The sequence below is a fragment of the Triplophysa rosa genome, linkage group LG2, assembly GCF_024868665.1.
Source record: "Triplophysa rosa linkage group LG2, Trosa_1v2, whole genome shotgun sequence".
NCBI lineage: Eukaryota > Metazoa > Chordata > Actinopteri > Cypriniformes > Nemacheilidae > Triplophysa > Triplophysa rosa.
The window spans coordinates 5,086,111-5,105,179 of record NC_079891.1 but is presented as its reverse complement, the minus strand read 5'-3'; the positions used below and the strand labels follow the sequence as shown (position 1 = coordinate 5,105,179).

At 38.4% G+C, this 19,069-nt stretch overlaps 1 protein-coding gene across 1 annotated transcript in view; it reads right to left on the bottom strand.

Moving 5' to 3' along the window:
* Positions 1-18,662, bottom strand: part of tmem132e (transmembrane protein 132E) — a 300,639-nt gene extending 281,977 nt beyond the window's left edge. Inside the window, exon 1 of the mRNA XM_057355354.1 lies at positions 17,579-18,662. Coding sequence (XP_057211337.1) covers positions 17,579-17,636 — 58 coding nt within the window. The 5' untranslated portion in view covers positions 17,637-18,662. The remainder of the gene's footprint in view (positions 1-17,578) is intronic.
* Between the last annotated feature and the right edge of the window lie 407 nt (positions 18,663-19,069).

Sequence of the window (19,069 nt, the reverse complement as noted above, 5' to 3'; positions counted from 1 at the left end):
ATATTGGATCCGATAGGAATGGCGCAGCAATCTTATGTGTCCTATTGCTTTGTTAGAGATCGCTTGATATGCCCTGATAGTATTACCTGGGGACCTCTAGTCATTTGTAATAATTGTAATCGGCATCTCTGTGATTTGGCGGGCTCATATATCATTTTTCAAGGTTTTATCCACGGTTTGCAAATAATGGAGGCTGTTTTGAAGTGTTTTGATATTATTTCTGGTGCTGGGTCATTTTGGCCTTGAGTCTACCGTTTGTTTATTTATAATGAAAACTATAACATTTGAGACCCGCGTTCGCAGTGATCGTCTGTCCAGTTCGCGGGTCTTAAATGCTGACATGTATGGTCATATATCACTAAACACCATACAACTAAGGGCTATACAAACTATACACAAAGCCTTGCCATCACATCCGGGAAATAATCCGTAAATTTGAGTAAAATCAAGTTACCTAATGTTAAGTGTCTAACCAAATTCACAGAAGGCTCCAACTACGTCAACTACGCAAGCTGCTATCCAATCATAGCAGTGGGCGTTTACTTCCAAGTCTTCTATGCGGCCCGCCCTTAAAAACTGAGCGTTTCTCCAGCCGGCCTCAAAACCAGGGTAGAAAATAACCTATTACTTATTCATTTTGATGTTTTCGAATGTAAAAACCACGCAAACGTCATAAGTAGACATCAGACAATAGTATAAAACAATAAAAACGGCCAGTTCACTGCACCTTTAAGGGTGAGTAAACAATGGCAAAATTGTCATTTTGGGTGAACTATCCCTTTAAAAACATCTTGTCTGTGCCAAAACGCCCCTTCAGCCCCACTTCAGCCCCCGCCTACAAACATTTTTTTCATCTTGTGTGTGTGAGTTTCAGTAACAGTCTGGATCCAATTGATTACAGTTCCATTTGTTCCGAGTGCAAACCAGGCCACCAAAGAACATTCGTTCTAATCACTCCCTCACTTTCAGCAAACTGATTGATAATTGTAGGACTGCTTATCCTGCTGAGAGAAAACAGCAGAAGAAGTGGACTTCTTGTGTGACAAGAAATACGATTTCATAAATGACAAAAGATTACGTTCATGGAGAAGGATGTCATTACCATCTCAATGGAGAGTGCTGCAGACTGCAAATTACATTCAAGATCCAGATTATACATTTTCATGAGCAATTAACAGCAGCAAATTCAACCGCAATTAGAGAAAGAAAAATCATAGATTTAAGGGCACCCATCTGCTCAAACGTGAGATCGCCCAACACCTGAACATTTGGTGAAGCTGATGACTGTGCCCTATGTCACATTAGATATGCAACCAAGAAAAATGTTTTTAAAAAATCAGGGTCCTTGGGTTTACATTAAAATAGTCTATTGCTGACATGTTCTATGTACTTGCAGAGAGCGAACGCTACCAAAACTGTAGCTTTGTGGCTTTTATGGTTAGAATTTTGAGGCCATTTATAGACAAATGTACTTGTAAACACTAAAATTTTTACTTGTACCGAAATAAAAATGTTCAGTTGTTTGCATCATTGCAATGGCTATATAGTATATTTTAGCATGGCCAGGACCAAAAACTCACATTTATTTGGTCTAAGCAAATACATTCTTCGTGCTGGTTCATTGCGCATCAACTGTTTGATTTTAGTCAATTTCAAAGTCTGATGTCTATTTCAGCTCTTTCCTGTTCAGATTTTGTTGGTCCAAATTTGCGAAACACCTGCGAAAGGCTCTCTTAAATATTAGAGACTGTGCCCCAGGTGCGACAATTGTTACTTAACTAATTAAATTACAGCTCTGCTTTGCCAGGTGCACAATGAGAAACGCTCCCCCGCTTATCCGATCACAACTTCCTCCATTACAAAATTATGAAGGACCACCGCTGAAAAAACATTTATGCTTTGAAATTATCCTGAACCTGAGGGCAGGAAAGAAATGTGTGATTAGTCTGAGTATTCACGTGTACTGCAGGCGGTTTATCTAGGCAATATCTAGAGAGCCGGGTAGACATATTGCTTAGCTTCATTTTTTTTGCACATGTAAACATACCCGCGGGGAGTGAGAACGGCTTCAGGTGAGCGTGTGAATAACAGAAGTCAGTCCGTGTAAGGAGGTGTCTCAATGGGCATGTAATGCCGAATCCGACTACATAAGAGGCTTACAGTTGTTTGACTAAAACCTTAGCTATTTGATACAGCTGAAATATTATGTAAAAACACAGTCCGAACTTAATATAAAAATATACCTACTCTAAAATAAAAATCAAGTTCAGAATTATGCTCAACTATTTCTAGATACAATTATATTAATAGTACAATTACTGTTATTACACTGTTTTTATATCAAAGCATGTCAGGTTAATGAGTAAATAATTTGTCTCCTACCAACACTGTCCATATGCTTCAGACTGTCTCAGGTTGTGTAACGTCAGATCCCCAGATGTTGAGAAAGTAAAACAAAGCACCTGGTCCAGAACTGTCAAACTCAACTTAATCCATGTAGTAATGTTTTCTGAGTCATTAGCCACATCTAAGTAAAGTGGCTTGTGTGGGAGAAATGGACTGGAGATGTGAATTTTGATTTGTTCATCACAGGCTCCTCACACATTTCACACACCATTATACAAATCTCATTCTGCCTCGAACAAGAACTGTGTAGTGCTTCATAGAAATGTACACTTTTAATAGATGCACATTTCTTGTCCTTGGATGACAAAACAAAATATGTCACGAATAGCGAAAGGTCAATGTGCCCAAGCAGAAAGTGTCTGTTGGATTAGATATGTTTGTATTGAATCAGAAATCTCCTTACAGTTAATGCATATTTATTTTAATGATCTGAAATTGTGGAAAGCAACAAATGACTCACTTCATCTCCCTATCAATCTCCACTGTTGCTTGTAGGTTTGTTTCCCAGCAGGGTTGCCAGATCTATGTAACAAAACCTGCGCAATGGGCATTCATGACTAGGTCAAACCTAGCCCAATGGCACTAGCCCAAATACAAAAATTTGGTCAAATATGCCAATCCAATATTTAAAATAAATCTTTTATTAATTATTTTTACAAACGTTTACAAAAATGCCCTTCTTTTGTTCCATCATCTTGCACAGTTCTATCACTAGTGGAATATAAATATTTCAGTACAAACATTTCAGCAAAATATGATTAATGCAACATGTCTAACCTTTAGGCTAACCTGCATGGTAAAACAATCTGTAAAAACAGGGAACTATATACTATATAAATATGACAGAATTGTATTGTAATTTACTGTACTTTACTTTAAATTACGCACTGCACTGCATTGTTGAGGGAACATTAACGGAAATGTCGTAATTTAGTGAGAGCCCGGCCATTCACACAGAATACGTCTTTGTATGCCGTGGCACTACTTTATCATAATTTTTCTATATAAATGCGCTAAACGGAGGTGTTTGGATGTTTGCGTGCGTCTCGCGCATGAGCGGTAACGTTAAATATTTCTTTCCCGTCGCAATGGGAGCACGCACCTCGCGGCTGAACAGCAGCACAAGTGTAGCAATTGCAAGTTCGCATTACGTTATATTAAATATATTTGGTCATACCGCCCAACCCTAGCCGAATACTGGTTTCAAGGTATACCGAGGTTTGAAAGAGTCACGGTTTCAAAACCACAAAATTTTTCTGTGATAACGTTTCTAAGGTATGAGCTGAGTTTATACAAATATAAAGAATTAAGTCATGTAATGCAATGTAGGATGTTTAGGCCTAATTTATGACAAAAATATTTTTTTTGAAAGAGTCTTATAATTTCAAGGCTTTATTTTTACCTGACATATATGTTCTATGAATGTTGGTTAAATAAAATGTACTTGTGTCCAGTTGTTGTTTGTATAAGCAGACATTTGAAAATAACACATTTTAGTGTTGTAATTGCAATACCGTGAAACCGTGACACTTTTGTGAAAAGTTATAAACATACTGTCAAAATATCATACCAGCCCATGCCTAGTTGGGAACATGAGAAATAAAGGGAGTGATGAGTGATTCAGTGTGTTTCAGAGTTGTACGCATGTTGCTCTCTTGCTCGCAACAGAGTTTGATTTCCCAGGAGTCCTGCCGCTTATTTCTGGGGTTTTCTGTTCTCATCCCTCACTCAGCAACGTGCTTGTCTCAAGTTAATCTGTTTCTACCAGAGGAGGTGTCACAATTTTACTGGTGCCGTGTCTTTAGTCAACAATAAAAATGGCTTATAATGTTGCACATCTTCCCCCGGAAAGCCATTTTTCAGCAAGATGTTCCATTTCCCACTGGGTGTCGCAACAGTACAGGTAACATCAGTTAGTAGTCAAAGCAGAAACTGCACCACTAGCAGAACCAAACGGAACTATAAATAATTATTCATGACCACACCCACCACCACACCTGTTAACTTTCAGTCAAACCAGTAGCCCCGCCCCTAAACTCACACTATTGGTTGAGTCAGAGGTTGACATATTGGTTTTTGTTGATTGACATATTGGTTGGACCAGAGCCGTTGAATATGAGAGTTACGACAAACGATCTCACCGCCGTGTGGTCACGTGGTTCATAGAGCATGCAATAGCTCCAAACAAATCCGTGCTGTCAACTATTTAAATTAATTTTAGCGGCACAGACAACAACAACTGTATTTGCATACATTTTGCTAAATATTAAGGCATTGTGAACACTGATTACTATGTTGACTAATGACTACATTCATATTGGGAGTAATATAAATATAGGATCAGTCTTTGTGTTTAATTTTAACGTTTTATTTCAACTGCCAACTCGTTAAAATGTGAAAACATGCAGTTACAGCTGTACAGCAAATACGTTTGGGAGACACTGAAATGAATGGGCTTCCGTGCAATGTTTGGAACTATCGGATGCTCCCATGACGTGAGTTACTTCCTCATTCCATTCATCTTTTGGCGGTCTATGTAAGTATCGTAACTCTCATATGAGCGGCTCTGGGTTGGACTACACATGGCTTATTCGCACATTATAATAACGTTCAACATGGATAGCGGATGTTATTAAAAAAAATTACACTTTCAATCCATAACTTTTGCATTTCTATCGCCATCTCTGTTTGAAACATAAAATTGTTAGTTACTTTACATTAGGGTGACCACCACCCAACGAACCAAATGTGGGACAGGTAATCCGTTTGTGTGGGACCATGTGGGACACCACTGAAAGGTAGCGTGAAACTTGGATATAATAACAGAATGAAAGACTTTCATATATTTTTTCTACCTTTTAGCTCGTAAAAATAATTTGTTATTTAGTCTATTCCAGCTACAATTAAGGCATAGATCAAATGCTGTATAACAAACCCATTTTAATGGCGATTTCACTTTAAGGTATACGGTCTCTTTAAATTTTGAGTACAGATCTGATGCGGTGTCATCATGTTGTACACTTTGAAGATCTTCTCAAAAAGAGAAAACAGAATAAAAAACAAACAGATGATGAAAAAGAGTTTCTCTTTTGTAATGTATTATTGTTAAATAATGCATTTCATTATTTGCAAATCATTTTTCTTTTAATAAGCTAACCACAACCTATAGGCTAAATACAGTTTCAAAGCCACACAGTTTACGATGTTTTAGTGAGTTTTCATCCGGCAAATTGACATGGGAGGATTGCCACCCGATCTACTGACAGACGTCACAGCCTCTTGAAGACTGAAATCACTGCCTTCTCCTCATACATTGGATAAAAGTCAAGCTTTAAAACATAGTTGCGTATGAATGAGCTCGTTGGACACTGGTGTGCACCAGACTGCTTTGACACAGCGCTATTAAATAGGTAAATAAACAATGGCGCAAGCAAGTGTCTCATGTGCGTTTCGGGTTAAAGAACGTGTTTCTTAATGTGACAACTAAAAACAAATAGACTGATGAAAATGTGGGACAATTTCTCAATATGTGAAGCGCGGGACAAGGGGTGAAAATGCTGTGTGGTACAACACAAAGCGGGACGGGTGGTCACCCTACTTTACATACGTTTCCCACAAAATCCAACCCGACAATTAAAATCATTATTATGAGTGTAAGGTGGTTAGGTGAGAAGACAGTATTGAACACTTATATTTCTTAAATGGATGTGACCGAATGAACCTGAAAAGGTGATTCTCCTTTTGTGTACTAAATGTGCATATGTGTGTAAGCATGCAAAGTCTGTATGAACCATTACTCACCATACCTGTCATATTTCTGGGTGTGGGGGAGTATCATCCATCGTGGGTGTGTTAGGGTGCGAATCCTGAACCTAGTCGACAACGACAAAGGTGCCTTAAAGGCCTTAAATAGCTCGAACTCCCGGCAAAGGCTGCTTGCAGCTTTAATTGTTCATGAACTTTTAGGGGTTTTTTTAACCAAAAAAGTTAAAGATTGCAGCTTTAAGGGTTTTGGTTTGCGGTTCCCATTTTTGGCCATGTCAACGCTGGCAAGACGTCAAAACGAAATAGTTTGAAAACACTGTTGTCTCTTTACTAATGACAGCGCGTAACAGACTGGCAGTGTTGCCAGGCGTTCCGGCAGAGCTTGAAAGGAAGTGCAGAAACATACGGCTGTCAGAGCCACTCTAACCCTTTAACATGCCATGATTACAAACAGAAGAATTTCCCATTCACAGTGAGTGCTGGCCTCGATATACAAGCTAAACTGAGGAGGTCTACCAAGAAGAAAAATGTTCTACATCTTTTTGATCATAAAACCACCTGAGTCACTGTTTTACGTGCCCCATCAATAAGATGCGCACCACGTTGAAAGCCTGCAAGATCTCCAGGGATCGCCGTCATCACTGTTGCAGTTTGAAAAAAGCTGTTCCGCTTTTCAAAATATAAAGTCGGCGACAGAATGAGCACAGACATGTTTGATGGCTTCATCACTCCCCTGGACACAAAAAATATCATATTTACTGACACCCCCTTTGAATGCTGTTGATTTTCAGCAAGATCAGATCTTGCAGACAGTAGATCACTTTCTCTCATTAGGACTTTGAATATCCCTATCATTTTTCCGAAGCGACATTTGCAATCAGCGAGAGATGGCTTGTCGTCTTGCGACAATGACTATTCTTGAATCAATGCGAGAACTTTACGATTTCTTAGGAGATTAGATGAGCAGCTTGAAAGCCGTCAGAAATACAGTATATTTTAGAAGTTTTCGCTGTGTAAAAATCATGACTCGAACCTTCATTTATAGATTCTTATTCAGGACTGCTCTTTAGTTGAGATGGAGCGGTACATGCTAAACCAGTGAGGAAACCGTTTAATTTCTCTACCTCTTTCCTCACCTTGTTCTCTACCTCTTAAATAGGGGTTGCGTACAGAAAAATGAAAGGAAAAAGAGCATATTGCTTTAATGAGAAAGCTGGTGTGCGAGGACACACTGTGCCGTCCTTGTAATCTTTAATTCAGATGTGGGAAAGACAGCTGTGGAGTGTTGTGGATGTGGTTTCCCTGTCGTTCATGGAACTGGCTATATTGTGCAACCGCATGTCCTGTGATATGTCTAGAATACAAAAGCCCTTTCCAGATCCTTTATTATTTTAAACTAAGCAAGAAAAACAAGCCACAAACCATGAGCACATTGAAATTATACATCAGTGCCTATATGGTATACAGTATTTAATCGTACCTTTCTGTTTCACAAAAGGATATTTGTAGTGGAAAAAGGGTTCCCGTAAAACTCTTCACATATACTGGGGATTCAGGTTGTGAGAGGTGAGTGGGCGTGGTTTCAGGGCAGACAGCAGACACGCCCCAGCGTTTGAGAGCAGAGAGTACTGCTAACTAGGGATGGGCATTTTTCAATAATTTCATATTCGAATATTTGAGCTCATAAAAAACGAATATTCGAATATTGGTTTATGTAAATTAAGTTAATAATGACGTAATTTGTTACGTTTTTATTTAGTCACAATTTCACATCAAGCTTATAATTATCATTAAATATTCATAATGCATTAATATTATATCCTGTATATCGTTTTTTTATGTTGAAAAAATAGAAAAATACATAAAAACTGCATTTAAACCTGCACGGAACTGTATAATACAAAAAGAAAACAGACACAACAAAACGAACAAAACGCAACGTATATTGACAGTCTGTGATATATGGTTATCTTGTTTATTTTGTTTTACATGTTCTTGATAAGAAAAACAAGCATATAGGTCTATTTTACTCTGGTGAAAGTCTGTTCAACAAGCCGACGGTTAACAAGCCGACAGCAGAGAAAACGCGCTGCTCTTCTCTAACTCCCGGTAACAAAACCCAGATCTGACAAGAATATCTGGCTTTATTGTTTATAATGTTGATAATAAATAAAGTAAACGGGCTTGATACCTCATGCCGACCGAAGATCCTAAAAAATACCCCGTAACAAAGACGGAGCCATAGTGCTTGATTCCCTGATTACGTGACCGTCATCTGAGGAAGATATTCTGCTGATCAGCACGCATATAAATATTGTTTGCTTTGTCGTTCACGGTCAGTGTCTGTCTTGTTTAGCTTTGCATTGGATTACCTCAACTAAGGTAAGGAATCACAGCGCGTTTTAAAACAAACAAAAAAGCATCCGTGCGAATTTATTTAAGGCTGTAACTTGAAGGCGACGACCCTACTTGAACTTCTAGAAGGAAAATTCTTGCTTTTAGGTATGGAAAAAGGTGCCAGTCTTATGTTAAAGCGGCAGTCCGCAAGTTTTTTGGAGTAAAAATGAGCTAAAACCAATTATTGAGCAAGTACATGAAAGAACGGTGTTTTAAACTGTGTCACTACCCTTGTTGGATTCACCACGGAAAGCTTGTAATAATGGTTTGTAATTTGCCCTGTCGGGTCGACTTTTCCGGAGATCCTTATATTCGTCTGTGCGTCATTTCGTCACATTCGCACACAGAACGAAGAGGATCCGGCTGCTAGCCAGCGTGTGTATGCTGCGAGTGACAGGCGGTTTGTAGCGTGTACTCACAACTGTTGGGTAGGATTTCATACAACGTTTAGTATTATTTATGGCGGCGTTTAGTACTTTTACTTTTAAACGCCAAGCAGTGTTGACATCTGGGGATTCATCATTTGTGAAAAACAAGAAAGAACGAACTGAAGACGGTTTACAAAGAAACAGGGAATGTGATCAGACTCGTGCGAAAACAAGAATGAATATTGGCAAGGCATTTCAAAGGTGGCGGGAACTCCGTGATCTGAAAGGATTGTAAACGGATGCAGACATCGCTTTATTTCTTCTGAACGGGTAAGACAAATTTTTAATATTTCGATAGATAACACAAAACCCGTAGCGCACTCGTTGTGTTAATATAGACGGGTAACGTTACAGTTTCATCGGTTGTTCTTTCTCTCTTTATGTTCATTATGATAAATGTAATTTAAGCCATAATTGCCCGGGATTAGTGTTATCTGGGGCCCTTGTGTGATTTAGAAATGACCTCCCCACATCTGTATTTCATTAGCATGGACAAGTGAAGCCTGTGATTTTACTCAAATTTACGGACTTATATCCCGGATATGATGGCAAGGCTTTGCATATAGTATAGTTGTATGATGTACAATGATTTATGACCGTGCCTGTCAGCATTTGAGACCCGCGTTTGGGGATCTTCTGTCCGGTTCGCGTTACTGCCATGTTATCTGTGTTTATTATGTGCTACTGATGTACAGTGAAGATTCTCACCGCTGCGCTGTCACAGGCCACGACTCAAAACATCAGACTCATCCGCGCAGTTGAGCAGTGCCGAATCACAACTCACGCAAAGAAATATCTCCGCACATCACCTGCAGTAGCAATTACAAACTGAGATGGTGACGAAGAGGCCAATCCTATGGACTGCCGCTTTAAGTCCAAATTCATTAACATTTGTTGCAGTGACATTTGCATGTTTTAAGTTGTTGAAATTAGCATTACTTAATATATTTTTAACAAACGAATATGAATTTACTAAGAACAACCGCTGCAAACAAGTAATGGTAATAAACGAATTATTGTTAATCATTTAATATTAGGTTGATATTTTTATACCTAATGTAAGTAATGTTAACGAATTCTGTGGCTCACCAGTTTTGAAACATATTAATATGTTGATGTGAGCGGAGCATAAAACGTGATCCGGGCATCCAGTGTGTAAACTTGAAATATTTCAACTAGCTTGCGATCTGAGTGAACAAAGATTTAGGAACACATACAAATTATTTTTTATACTTTCTGTACATTAAAAAATCATTACAGAAGAAGTGAAGAAGTTAAATAAGACGTGACAACTCTAATAAGGTAATAAAGGTTCTGTAACGGTAACTTAACCTTGTGGTGATGCAGTTTATTCTTATGAAAAATAGGAATATTCGAATAGCATTTTTAATATTCGAATAGTTATTGCGGATCAAATATTCGAATATTTGAATATTCGTGCACATCCCTACTGCTAACTTTTTCAAGATTTTGATAACTTATTTTATTTACTTCCTGTGTTTTTAATCATTCAAACCCATTTTTCGCTCGTGTGCCAAACTCAGAACACATTTAATATTGCTTTTATCCAGACTTTAAGAATCTTTTGTAGCGCCTTTATTTTAAAATTGTGTCTACTTTTGTGGTTATCCAATCATGTATAACAGATTTGCATTTATAAGGCTTAAAGGTTAAACAAGTAAAATGATAAATCAGTGCTATATTAAGATTAGATATACGGTGCAAAAACCTTGACTAACAGACTATACAGTATGTAATGTAAATGTAAATCAAACACCTGCTTATCATTTTAACCATTTCAGCATAAAATCAAGCCATACAGCTAATCTCCATAAACAAACATTTTCTAGTGGAATGAGGTGTGCAACATCTAATGTAGATGATAAAGGCTGTGTGCATGAAGTGAGTGCGTAAAGAATATGACAAGCCTGTATATACTAAGGTTGTTTAAATGACATACAGAATCTACTAATATACTTCATTACATCACTCGCATACTCGCATATTGTGGTAATCGTGCTACTGTCAATCATGTAAGCTAGAGGAAGTAACCAGAGGAAAGAATAATGAGTCATGTACGAAAGTACAGCGACCCAGTCAGGGCTGGTCACCACCATCACCTCTCCTGCCACAGGTGTCATTTAATTAGGAAAAGTACCCATGAAGCAGGTCAGAAAAGAGGTTTTACCGCCCTATCAACCCTAGGCCACTGATTTACATACCTGGACTGCAAACCCAAGCAATCTGCCATTCTAATGAGAAGCCTGTGCTTACTTGAGGTTGTAAACCCCTCGTGCCAGGCTGCACTGCGGATGCAGGAAGACGAATAACGACGGAAATAAAGTGAAAGAAACAAAGCAAAGCCTGGAGGCTGAGGGGACATCTAGTTGGTTTGCAATACAAGGGCACTTGGAGTATGTGCGACTTGCGCAGATTTGTCGCTCGTGAGATATGGAGGGGAAGTGGCAGATACGGAGGCAAGAGAGGACGGGAGAGAGGAGAAAGAACCACGTGAACACCCAAGAAATGCTGGAGGGCAAAAATCTGGCCATATTTCTTCAGCTTCCACTGCAGTGATCACAGATCACAGCCTCTCATGTAGAGGCAAAATTTCCAGCGGATGCTAAAGACGACTGCACTGTACATTACAGTTTACAGCCTTCTTTAACAATGTATTGTAATAACTCCAGCTACTGACAAAAACTGCTTTTTTCATACAGCAATATAGATGTAGACTAAGGGCAATTTAAATCAGCTGTACCTTTGAAGTGGGTGGTATGGCAAATTCATATATCACAGTATGAGTCATATATCATTTTTGCTGGAAATTCAATTTGAACCATGTGGTAATTGCTATTTTTGTATAATTCAGTAGGAGTGGGTGATTCCGCTAACTTTATTTTTGAACCGATGTGAAGCGCTATAAAGGGCAACATCGCTTATGCTGATATCACTAATAACTTATTTCTAATGGGTAATTACATCTCACAAGCTGACATATTTAGTTTTTTTGTTATCATCTATTAACTACAATTCTAGAGCATTTTTTTTACTAACCATAATGTTATTTTTTTAAAACATCACACAAATGCATTATTATAACTAGCTTCATTAGCTTTAGTGTAAAATAACATAAATGGTGGTACCTCCATGTATCTTTAAGCACAAATGCTTCTGGTGTTCATCAGCTCTTATTCTTAAATTTCATACAGTTCAGTTTTTTACATCCAAGCTAATGATACACTTTCAGTTTCAAGCTAAATAAATAATCAAATCATTACTTACAAAAATATAGATCCTATGCACTTTAGATTTTTTTGGAGAGTCGATACTCTTAATACAACATCAGTATTGAATGTATCAATATTTCCAGATCGATCTGCCCATCCCTACAATCCAATAAATTAAACTCTTGGAGGCGAACCAAAAGACGTTATTCATAACAAAATGATATGTCTGGCATCAGTACAAAAACAGTTTTACATTATGTAACATTTATTTTTCATTTAGAAGACTCAAAGCATACTTAAAACTAATTTTACAACAAACTCTAAATTCTTATTGGGCACGCCATGTTTACAGCTGTAAATAGCTTTGAAATACACACACATAATCACAAGTAAACTAAATTCTCTATTTAGTTTACATATTCTTTAATTATGCAACCATTAATTACTAAAACAACATCTTAAAATAACAACTTCTTTCTAATCTTGTCTTGTTCAGGACACATCACGTTCTTCATTTTCACACTGTCCTGCTCATTGATAGCCGTGCAATGTGTCTTCTGTCACAGTACATTAAAGCCTCTACCGGTTGAAATATATTTAACGGCGCCCTGCTTTGAAGTGACTGGGATAATGATAATTCTACTCGGAAAGGCAAGAGGCATTTTCCCGAGCTATTCTATTTGTTTCTGTCCTAGCAAATTCTCCTAGTCGACTAATTAAAAAGCCTCCCGGAGGTTTTTCAGGCTAACAGAATGTGCATCTCCCATCTACTCCATTTTCCTGCAGCTATAGATGATTTTCTTATTAATAAGCAGCCTTTTTGTCAAGACACTAATCCTGTGCAGCTGGCAGGCATACAACAACAGGCTTGAAAGGAGAATAGGAAACACAGGTTACAGTTCCCCGACTCAGCCATTTAATCATAGCTGTGGTCTTATTAAAGAAAGAGCCGTACACGTGTGTTGTTACTCAGCTTTTCCTCGTCCCTGAGATCTGAGAGGCTACATTCACAGTCAGTGTTTGAGACTGAAAGGCGTACTTACTAACAGGTGTGATTTTTGAATTGCATGTTTGAGAGCAACTTACGAAGAACTTAAAGCATCCCCGTTTCTATTATCAAATTAAAGGGATAGTTCACCAAAAAGGAAAATTCTGTAATTTCTGTCATTTACTCACCGTCAAGTTGTTCCAAATCTGCACAAAAGAAGATATTTTGAAGAATGTGGGAAACCAAACTGGGGCACCATTGATAACCATTGTAGTTTTTTCCGACCATGGTAGTCAATGGTGCCCCAGAACTGTTTGGTTACAAACATTCTTCTTAATTTATTTCCTGTAACTCAAGGGTGAGTAAATGATTTTGCTTCTACTTCATCTCTGGTTGAAACAAAATAGCAGGTTACATGAAAGTGCCCCTGACAGCTCAAATTTAGAAATCATTATCATGAGGAAATCAAGGTGAAACGAGGCAGTTTTTGAACAGTGATTTAAAATACTTGCTCAATTTACCCCTAAAAAGTTGCGTTACAGCTTTAAAGGGACAGTTTACCCAAAAATAACAATTCTGTCATTTACTCACCCTTGAGTTGTTCCAAATCTGCATATATTTCTTTGTTCTGATACACTGAGAAAGATATTATGAAGAATGTCTGTAACCAAACAGTTCTTGGCCAACATTGACTACCATAGTAGAAAAAATGACAATGGTAGTCAAAAGTGCCCGGGAGATGTTTGCTTTGCCTACATTCTTCAAAATATCTTCTTGTGTGCTCAACAGAACAAAGCCATTTACAAAGACAATTTTATCTTTCTCTGTGTTTGTCAGAAATGTATAGATTTGGAACAACTTGAGGGTAAGTAAATGATGACAGAATTCTGCTTTTTGGGTGAACTGTTCCTTTAAGTGTAGAATTATGCATTTGCATCAACAGATGACTGACTACACCTCTACTGGAAGACAGCATTTGGACCTAAAACTCCCAAGTGGGAGTTCTTTAATTCGAAGCTCAATGTGCAGTGAATGTAAACAAGTTGCATTCTTTCAGAAGAAAAGCCATTGCGCCCTCAAGGCCAAAGTGGGGGGGTCTTCAGTCATAGCATATCTGTAAAAAACCCACCTCTTCACAAAGCTGCCATTATTCACACATCTGGTTGGTAATTAGGTTGCTCGAGTTTACAAATGTCACACAAACCTAAACGCTATTAAGAAATCTCATTAGTTCAGAGTTAACCTGCGCGAATTTTGTCAAGTCTGTCAAGGACTTCAAATGAAGCGGCAGATAAAAACAGTACGCCGTATGCGAGTGGTGGCACGCAAAAGGCTGACATAAGGTGAGCTTGTAACCCTTATCCTAATCTAAAGCTTTCAAACCTGCCAAACTGGGACCCAGCAGAGAATCTCTCGGTAAGTCTCTCTAATAAAATATACACAGCTGTTTAGAGAAACACTCTCCTACTGTATGAATGATCTGTAATTATAAACCAGGGTTTAAACATCCACCGTGGTCTACAAAACAATTTTTACTTTTTACTACAAGTGCTGTTGAGAACGCCTACTTGAACGTTTTAAAATGAGCCCAGTGTTTTCATTCAGGGTGAGCGGACTCTTAAAGGGATAGTTCACTCAAAAATGAAAGTTCTGTCATCATTTACTCACCCTCTTGTCATTTCAAACCTGTATGACTTTCTTTCTTCTGCAGAACACAAAAGAAAATATTTTGAAGAATGTCGGGAACCGAACAAGGCCCACTGACTTGAATTGTTTTTTTGCCTATACAATAGAAGTGAATGGGTACCGCCATTGTTCAATTTATCAACATTCTTCAAAAAATCTTCTTTTGTGTTCTGCAGAGGAAGGAAAATCGTACAGGTTTGAAATGATAAGAAATGATGATATAATCTTCATTTTTGAGTGAATTATCAAGTTACATGTACTGTGACGGCACTGTAATGTTCCTTTAGACATATTCTCTATTATTTCAAAAAAATAATTTCCGAGCGTGGAAATTGGTAAATGTATTCTATTGCTTTAGTTGAAAGAAACTCTAATATCATCTTTGATTCACTCTTTCACTCTAATATCATCTCAACCTCTCTGTGCAGGACAAGACATCGCAATGTATCCGGAACATTACAAAGGGTATAAAGGCACTTAATTAAGAAACTAGGTCAAGACATTAATGGAAGATGTCGTAAAGTCACGACGAAAATCTCAAATCGGGGCGTGCAAAGATGAGTCACATCCACATCAGAATTCAATAGGAACTGTTGTCAGCCATAATTTCAGGTTTGTTTGTCACCGGGATGGAGAGATACACAAGGGTCTAACAATCAAAGCGCTGAAGCTCCACTGATGTTACATCCCGGCCCTTATAAATAAAACAAGAGTACAAAACAAACCTATTTCTTTCCAGATGATTTGGTTTCACGAGAAAAGCTCGGAAACCAAACCAGAGCTCTTCGAACAGGTGCAACATTGCGGATTAGCAAACAACAAGACGTTCCTAGAGAGCACACGGCGTCTCATATTTGTTGATGTTTTGCTGAACCTTGATCGTTATGCCTGGTTTGTGTCTGCCACTCTTGTAACTGAAAGCCGAGGAGACTTGTGCTCGGGCAATAAATTGGGCCAGAGCACATCAGTTTCAAATACAGATGAACGCTGTCTAGATTACAAATGGGAAGACATAACTGAGTGGCGCGGTTGTCAAAACATGAGCAATTGCATTGGACAGTGCCTGGCACATGACATTATAGTCACGTCTGACCTTCTGTTGCTCCTGCCCTCAAACAATGAAAATTACTCAAACAGTGAAATTTGACAACACTGCCTAATGGATCGAACCGTAAAATAAACTAACAATTACTAGATCATTATTCACGATTCATAGCTTCATAGTGAAAATCCCTTTCTGGTATTCAAGTTTATGTCAAATTACCATGTTAGATTACAGTGCTGTCTTGATTCCAGTCAACCTCTTGGAACTAAGATGAATATTTGATGACTCCCAAATGATGTTTTCTTTCCTTTTTTGATTTCATGAAAAGAAAAATAAAGGATGGGATCAAACGGACCTCAACGGAAAAGTTCAAAGACTGTTCGGTATTAACGATCGTCAATACATACACATTACATTTTCGTTAATTAGCGTTCTGACTCTAATACGGTTTGTGCGTGACTAGTTAGTAGAGGAGATCAAATCAATTTCACAGAGATAAAAAGTGGCCAAATGATCTGATTGAAGAATGAGAGATGTGGCGCTCAAGCTCATTTGAAACTGTAACGAACCAACAGGGAACCTTAAATGAACTAAATTACTATAAAATTACAATTAAATTACTATAATCTCTGTGTGCCCTTTGTCAGAACTGAGCCGCCTCAGAACGGAATCTTCTCCAAAAGGAGATGAAGTTACAAAATTTGGTGTCTTATAATCATTTTAAGTCTTTATTATGTAATTTAGAGTACAACTTAATGGTTTGTAATTGTTTTAATCGGTTACATGTTGGTTCCGTAATGTAATGTAATGTATGTCGTAACTATGTTGTTTTTGTATATGCAAACTCGGCTGCCTATCTTGGCCAGGACACTCCTGGAAAAGAGATTTTAATCTCAGTGAGTCCATTCCCGGTCATATAAAGGTATTATTATTAAAATATAGAGATACTTACATCATTCTTAATAAACAAGCTATAGATTATAATGAAAATAATTAGCCATACGAACAACAATAACGATTCCTCCAGACAGAAAAACTCTCAAGAACAAAATGACTTCAAATGTTTTGTCTGACAGGAGAATGAGCCATTTTTAAATACACAACTTAAATGTAGCATGACTCTGTGTTTACATTAAATGTTCTCCGTCACTCCGTGTGATAACTTGTTGGACACATTAAACATTCTTAGCAAATAAAAAGTCGAAAACAAGCGCTATTTACTTCGATATGCAAATAAACAATGTTATTTTGCGCCATAATGGAGTTCACTTTTATAAGTGGACATCTTATGTCAAGGTTTGTCTCAGGCTTTTGTGGTGCTCCCACCTTGCGGGCAGTTGCTGTGTTTGAATTTAAAGTATGTGTTGGATTGACTGGTGGGAACACACAGAAAGCGCATTATATCCTGTCTAGAATTCGAACTAGACACTTATGTTACCCATCAAGGCTGGAGGCAGCAACACAATAATAAGTTAAAATCTTAAATGAGGTTGATTTCCAGCTCGAAGATTTCATTTTATGCGCGTGGAATGAGAAATAAGACGCAACATCCAAACACATAAAATCCCCCACTGCAGTCATTCATCCAAAGAAGTATGCAATTCCTATTGAAGAACAAAAAAGAAAGACTTACCAATTGAAATGATTATATAAAGCAGCAGAGTTCCCAACCAACACCGAATAACGGACATTGTAGTTTCCGTTTATAAATCCCGTTTGCGATGATAAATAGCAGCGCTGATCCAAAACCAACGTCTACAGTCCAGCCGCGGATCCCCAGCGAGAAGAGCTTTGACTGCGAGCCTGGTGAACTTTGTATGGCGATATCGCGTCCATTACGGAATACTAAACTAGTTAAAAGACCGTGTCGAGGAGCGTGCAGACGGCGAAATCTCGAGCCTTCGAGAGAGAAAAAAGTTACTAGGTATCCGACTCAGGTGTCTCGCTTCCCACGCGTATCTCTCTCTCACGGTAATCCACGCGACATGGACTGTGTCCAGATTTTACTTTAAACTGTAATTCCGTGGATGCGCCAGGTTTGATATCGCAACAGCACAATGCCAGTGTGTTATTCAAGACTAAAATGTTAGTTTGACAATCTATAAAAGCATCGCCGGTGGTTAGAGGCGTCGAACGCAAACGATTCAAACATTACGTGCTCCTTTAACGTGTTGTCAGCTCGTAAGTCTGGACTTCTTTGTTAGTATAGTGAGCTTCACTTAAAATCGGTGTTTTGTGGTAAACGGGCGCGATCCGCTTCCCCGATGCGTGCACTTGAATTCTGCGTTGGACCGGACCGGAACGTGGCCCAGCAATGCGTGGATATCAACGTTAAAGCCCCCGTTCACTCCACCGAAAAGTACTTTCTTACTTCATGAAGTCCGTGAGTTGAAATGCTTCCAAAAATGAGCCGACGAGCTGGACAAACCACTCACGGTGAACTAGTGCCACGACAAACCTCCTTTACCACCGATATCACAGTATGAAGTGTATCTCTCCCGTTTATTAAAACTCCGAGGTCTGAGGAAAAACCCAAAACCATCCAGTGTCACGCTCCAGACTATAAGCAAGAATTAGTAGAGGTTCTGCTTCATTGTAGAGCTTCTTCCCAGTAGAGGTTTGTGTATGTCACACAAGCTAACTTTGCGTTTGAAGAGCAGTCGCGCTGTGGACGGTGCGTTGCCGTTGCCGTTGCCGTTCAGGGCGCGCGGTGGAAGTAGCGCGTGAATCCTCTGAATCTCTTCAGTTCACTGCGGTCACATGACACGCGCCTTTACGATCAGACTGCTCTGACGTCTCCATGCGTCTGTCATTTGGGGTGCGTTTCATTAAACGTGTTCAGATTGCATTACAGCCCGAGAAAGAAATGACATTTTGCATACATTAACGAATTTCTCTCTGTAGACCACTACATGTTTTAAAGATCTATTTACTTTTAGCTATTTTTTGTCATTTGTAATTCCAGTTTTTTTTATAGTTTTTAAAAACATATTAGGCTATAGTAGAAATGTCATGATACATAACGCACCGTACTACAATCGTAAAATACATAAATACTTGTACTAAATACTGTTAACTAATATACATTCATAAAATAATATTGTTTGCATACTGACGCGGGCTT